At 43.2% G+C, this 6,180-nt stretch overlaps 1 protein-coding gene across 1 annotated transcript; it reads left to right on the top strand.

Moving 5' to 3' along the window:
- The first annotated feature begins 455 nt into the window (after positions 1–455).
- Positions 456–3,537, top strand: LOC148017647 (RGG repeats nuclear RNA binding protein A-like). The gene is made up of 7 exons (XM_087663147.1): positions 456–889; positions 1,609–2,005; positions 2,096–2,164; positions 2,244–2,364; positions 2,472–2,618; positions 2,834–2,896; positions 2,986–3,537. Exons 1-7 carry the CDS (start codon positions 721–723, stop codon positions 3,181–3,183), a joined length of 1,164 nt encoding a protein of 387 aa, XP_087519273.1. The 5' UTR covers positions 456–720; the 3' UTR covers positions 3,184–3,537.
- Positions 3,538–6,180: the final 2,643 nt, after the last annotated feature.

Raw genomic sequence — 6,180 nt, 5'->3', positions numbered from 1 at the left:
CCTAGACTTTTGGTACAAAATGCGAAATACAACATCTATACTATTAGTTAAGGAAAGGTGGGGGGCAGGTGCCACGTGGCAGCCCCCCACCTCCCCCACAAAAAAAAAGAGAACGCGGGGGCGGGTGCCACGCGTCTAGCACTCGCCCCCCGCAAAAATAGTGGGGACGAGTCTAGGCACGGAGCGCCTAGTACATATAATCCTTGACTTGAGCCACGACAGCACCAGTCACCTCGAGCCTATTATTGCATCTAACATCATCGAAAGGTAATAAAGGGTGAACTCATCTTGTTGGAGATGTTATACATAGTTAATCTATCCGTGCTTACCGCATCAACAAGAAAAGACTAAAGCTAAGGTATTACGTTAACGAACTAAAGGACGTTTAGTGGCAAACAAATTTTACCACCAAGGAGGCGTCTACTTCAGCTCTCTTTTGCTCACTAAAGCAAATGTTTTAGGCCCGTCTTCTCCCCCCTCTCTCTCTCTCTCTCTCTCTCGTTGATCTCGCGGACAAACCCTGACGCGGTCTCATTCTTCTTCTTCTGATCGGCCACCATTCCCTCGCGATCTCTTGCTACCATAGTACCATGGCTCTCCTGTTGGCCTCCCTCGCCCCCTTGCTGGTCACGACCTAGCCCCGCCCCACGCCAGGGCGCCCTGCGGCCTCTATTGGCCCCTGCCGTCGTCACCACCGCAGCTTCAGTAGGAGATCGCCCCATGGCGACGCAGAACCCCTTCGAATTACTCGGCGACGAGGAGGCCGATGCCTCGGCTGTCCTCGAGCGTGCAGTGGCCAACGCTAAGAAGCAGCAGCAGCAGCAGCAGGCGGCACAACAACAGGCTCCGGCGAAACTCCCGTCCAAGCCAGTGCCTCCCGCTCAAGCAGGTATGGATACGATTCCCTGTTCTGTCTGCATGTCTGCTCGAGTTTTATGATGCAGGGACCGAACATGAGTAATTGTGATATCACATTGTCGTTGTAAGCGCTTAGGATGATAAGGTTTGTACCTGAGGTTTTAGATTGCATTTGCCGTAACTCAGTGGGAAAGAGAGTTCAACGAGCAGCCTTTTGCTACTTGCGCTAGTTTGAAGATGCCGTTCTTCCGTTTCTGAAGGCCATCTGTTCAGAAGCTCCTAATAAGGGCCAACATGATGTTAGAACTTGACACCAATAGCCTTTCTTGCGTTTCTGAAGATCATCTGTCAGAAGCTCCTTATAAGAGCCAATATGATATTTATTAAGGCTAGGATAGGACACTGATGACCAGTAGGTGTAATTTTGCAAGATCTTCTTGGAGGAGACGTTTCCAATTATTCTATTGCATATTCTGCAGGTGAATGAAGAGGTTTCCAATCAGCTGGCTATCTGACTAGTGCTTCCAATTCGATTAATCACTGCTTCTCCTTGCTTTTTATCTCGCTCAATTATTGTTTTAAGGCAGTCTCTACTGCTACTGGATTACCTACTTGACTTATATGCATGCAGAGAGATATCAATTGTGCTTGTCTGGTATAAGCTTATCACTATTTCGCATATGCTGTACCGTTCTTATTTTGTTTGACATTATGCTCTGTTGTGTTTGCCTGATTGGTCTTATTTTGAAGTGAGGGAGACAAGATTTTCTCAAAATGAAGGTGATAGGGGTAGGGGTAGAGGAGGTCGTGGAGGAGTTCGCGGTGCCTATAACAACACAGACCCAGCCTACTCTCAATCAGGACGCTTGCAAGGTGATCGATATTCTAATGATCAAGGTGAAGGCTACAATCGTGAAGGAAACACTGGTCAACGAGCAAGGGGACGTAGGGGTGGATATGGAGGACGAGGCACTGGCTCTAATTGGGAGGATGGAGAAGGTGGCCAGTACTTTGAAGGTAGTAGAGGCCGTGGACGAGGTCGTGGTCGGGGTCGTGGTTATGGTGAAGGCTTTGGTGGTTATCAACGTGGCTATGTGTCTTCTACAGCTGCCCAAGAACAGCAAGGGAACTATGGGTCTGGTCGAGGGTAAGTGCTTTATTCAGTCGTTAGTTATCATTCAGCTATTTTTTCTCTCTTTGGCAGTCAAACTGCAATTCATGATCTATTCCTCTTCAGGAATGGTTTCAAAAAAGATGATGATGCTAGTGGAAACTGGGGTGATGAAGCTGACCAAGGTGCAAGCCGGTGAGTAATTTTTTTTCAAAAACATTTCTCTACCTGTTGAAGGTTAGAATTACATAACAATGGTTTGCTTGATTCATAGAGAGGTGGAGCCAAAGAGAGTAGAAGAGGAGGCAACTGATATAGCAGAAAAACAGCCTGCACAAGACACTAAAGCAGAACCTGGAACAACCGAGGAGAAGAAGGAAGACGAGGAGGACAAAGTAACTATCTTAGGTCTTCTGTTGTCTTATTTTATTTACACACCGTTAAGGCTTGTGCAATCTTACTTTATTCACACACCATAGCATATGATGTGTTTTGGTTGCAGGAAATGCTTTTGGAAGAATTTTATAAAATTCGAGATGAGAAGAGGAAGAATTTGCAGTCAATGAGAACAGAGGAAAGGAAAGTTGTAATAGACAAGGAATTTGAGAGAATGGAACGCCTTGAGAAGAAACAAGATGATGGCTCATTTGTAAAGCTGCTATGCCCATTCTCAGTTGACTAAGTCTATGTAGCTGCAAATGAATATTACATAACACCTTAAACCTCCTGTTTGGCCCACTTTTATGCATGGCATTGTTGCTTGTACCACCCAGTTATTCAGATTAACTTTGAATGCACTTTATTATGGTTATTGCAGACTGTTCTCCAAGTTTTTGAGTAGCTGGCCTTGCGTTTGTTTTTCAGGCTACTGAAAAAGATAAAGGAAAGAAGAAAGAGGTACATGATAAGGAAGAAAAAGCAAGAAAGGTAATAATGTGTTTTTAAGAAGTTCAGTTTTAAGTATCTTCATGCTCTAATATTTCATGTGCCTTATACATTTTCTTGATTCTGTTAAGAGTGTGAGCATCAATGAGTTCTTGAGGTCATCAGAAGGTGGAGAGTATACTCCTGCGAACAGGCGGGGGCGTGGGCGTGGACGTGGTGACCGTGGTGGATTTAGAGGTGGCTTTGGAGGTAATTTTGATACTGCTCGGCAAGACTTGGCTCCTCGCATTGAGGATCCTGGTCAGTTTCCTACACTGGGTGGCAAATGAGAAACATCACAGTGGTTGAGAGTTGTAAAGAGTGCAGTATAAGGACTCGTTTTTGTAGGAAATTATAGGTAAGCTTACAGTTGTCTGGGGTCTAGAAGGCAAAACCATATTAACTTATCTGCTGAGGACAGGGTTTAGATCAATTAACGGGCATGGACATACACCTCACTGTTTTTCCCTCGACAATGTGCTTTGGCTTTGCTACTTGAGCCTGCAAAACTTTTGTAACTTAACACATCATGTGCTGCCTAAGGGACTTTGGAGGTTGCTTTGTCTAATCCAGGGTCAGTTCAGATCCTATTCTTGTTTTAGTCATGTATCAAGTATTCTTCAACTGGTGAACTATGGGCTTCAGTCTGAAGCTTGTTGGGTGTTGGGGAGGGGTATTTCTTAAAGTAAAATGTTCGTTGTTTGCAATATGATGTTTGCTGTTTGCAATATGATGTTTGCTGTTTGCTTGGCAAGGTGAGGGCGAGGAGGTTGTCGAACACTTCTTATTAGCAAGCTCAAGTCTGCTTCAACCACATCTGTGTTGTGACTCATCTCACTTAAGTTTGCATATGTTCCAGTAGTCTTTCTGTTTTGGCAAGGAGATTTTCTAAAGATGTGGAGTTTTTTGATGAATAAAAGATCTGTTCTGTTTAGGCTCAATGAAGTCTGAGGTCTTGTTGTATGCCAAGTTTTTGTTTTTTTCAATGAAGAAAACGTATATACTAAGAAAGAGATGCACTTTGGTCATCTTGCTTCTGAGGTTGTATCTAATAACTAGTTGGATAAACGAAATTAAGAAAATGATAGATACTCAACTTTTGTCATTATCTTCTTGTCTCATTGTCATCATCATAATGATCATCGTTGTCAATGTTGTTGTCATTGGCAATGCTTGCTGTCATTGTGGTCACTGTCATGCACTTTGGTCATCTTGCTTCTGAGGTTGTATCTAATAACTAGTAGGATAAACGAAATTAATAAAATGATAGATACTCAACTTTTGTCATTATCTTCTTGTCTCATTGTCATCATCATGATGATCGTCGTTGTCAATGTTGTTGTCATTGGCAATGCTTGCTGTCATTGTTGTCACCGTCATCACATTGTTGACATTGTCACTATTGCTGTCACCATGACCATGACCATCACCTTGAACCACAAGAGAAGCTGCCAACAGTTGATGGTGAAAGGGTTTCATGCTCAGCCTTATGGAAAACAAGAATTGTGTTAGGGCTCCCATGTTTTTAATGGATATGAAAACAATAAAAAGAATCTTAATACATTGTATTACTAGCAAAGCCCTCCCAAGGGGTGATATCAGTTGATGTTTCTAAAGCCTTTGTGGTGTTAGTTTAGTATGTGTCTTGGGCTTTAAGCACTTTGATAGTCTTTAGTCGGATTCCATTTAGAGGCAGTTATGTGACTCTTTTAGGGTGGGTTCAGTTGTCAAGGATCTTGTCTTGAGGTTGTCTATGGTCTCATCGTAAGGCTTCTATATATAGGCTCCACTCCACTCTCATTTGTTGTTTTGCAATGTCTTGCATCTTTGGAGAAAGGGGAACAAGAGGCATTGTTATTGTTGTTGATCATCATTGTGTTAGTACCGTGGTAATACTACACTGTACATCTCATACTTGTGGATTTCATTGCCCTTCTTTTTCTTGAGTTCTTGTAGTCTTGCATTTTTACCTTTGTGTGTGTGCTATGCTCTCCCTCACTTGCTTTCGATTATTTGTGTAGAATGTGCTTCCTCAGGCTTTACTTCGATAATACTCCAGATCCCTTAGCTTTTTGTATTGTCTAGGATTTGAGAGGGGGTGTTAGAGATTGACATTTCTTGGACAGGCATGTGCAATTTTAAGCAGGCAGTCCATGTGGCGGGAGACACAACAGGGCACGTGGCAAGGGTAGGTTGAACAACTGCAGTAAATTGGATTTCAGCTGGTTGGATAGTTTTGTCCAATCGGTTGCATTTAATACAACCAACTTGCATTATTTGTATGCATCATTAGCGGCCTATTGATTGGCCCCAGTTTCCACACACTCATAGTTGCCCTTGGGGTCCATGGAGAGAGAGATCTTGGAGGTGGAGACATGCAGATATTCTTTTTGCACTCATGTATATATATGCAGGCAGGTGTAGTAGGGAGCCCACGTGGCAGGAGTGCAGGTAGCTGACGCAGTAGGACACGTGATAGGGGCAGGTCGGACAGTTGCAGCAGGTTGGATTGTAGGTCAGACAATTTTGTCTAGTTGGTTGCATTTAATGCAATCGACTTGCATTATTTTTATGCATCATTAGTGGTCTATTTATTGGCCCCAATTTCCACTCTTTCATAGTTGTGCTCTTTGAGTTTTTAGGTTGTAGACCACGGAGATTGCCCTCGGGGTTCATGTAGAGTGAGTTCTTTGAGGTGGAGATATACATAGTAGAGTGAGTTCTTTGAGGTGGAGATATACGCAGACATTCTCTTTGCACCCATGTATATATCTAAATACTTATATAGCATTTTTCATTGTAAATTTTTTACGTTTCACTCTCTTTCTCTTTCCTCTCTGCTCTCTTTGTTCACTTTGTCTTGGTCATTCGCTTCCATACTACTTCACTTTGACATGGTATTAGAGCATTGAAGGACTGACCAAAGGTGGGATGAACCTACTTAAAGAGGAGATTTCACCGCAGCACAAGGTTGCGTTTTTAGCATTCAAGGGTAAGCAGAAAGGCTTGTGCATTAGAACAAGGCCGAGGTGAGCGTGGGCGTGTGAGAAAGGAGAAGGTTTGTTGAAGTTGTTGATGGTTTTTGTTGTTAGAGAAGGAAGAAGGTTGCGTTTTGGGCCTTCAAGTGTAGATTTTACCTTTTCCTCGCCTTTGGTAGGTGAAGGAGTGGAACGAGTGGGAAGAGCCCTAGTAGGTTGCATTCACACAGTTAGAGGGGGCTATTCTTTATGTTTGTGCAGGCATTGTAGGTAAAGATGTCTTTTGAGACTGAGTCAGTTTCATGATCA

The sequence above is a fragment of the Lygodium microphyllum genome, chromosome 22, assembly GCF_053477565.2.
Source record: "Lygodium microphyllum isolate KBCC chromosome 22, Lygodium_microphyllum_v1.1.10, whole genome shotgun sequence".
Lineage (NCBI taxonomy): Eukaryota > Viridiplantae > Streptophyta > Polypodiopsida > Schizaeales > Lygodiaceae > Lygodium > Lygodium microphyllum.
The sequence above is the reverse complement of the archived record's forward strand: the minus strand, read 5'-3'. Positions and strand labels throughout refer to the sequence as shown.

Excerpts from the sequence above, each read along its gene's own strand:
- LOC148017647 (XM_087663147.1), top strand. The coding sequence starts at position 721 with ATGGCGACGCAGAACCCCTTCGAATTACTCGGCGACGAGGAGGCCGAT. Across the intron at positions 890-1,608 it reads AGTGCCTCCCGCTCAAGCAG|TGAGGGAGACAAGATTTTCT; the intron begins GTATGGATACGA and ends CTTATTTTGAAG. Across the intron at positions 2,897-2,985 it reads AGGAAGAAAAAGCAAGAAAG|AGTGTGAGCATCAATGAGTT; the intron begins GTAATAATGTGT and ends GATTCTGTTAAG.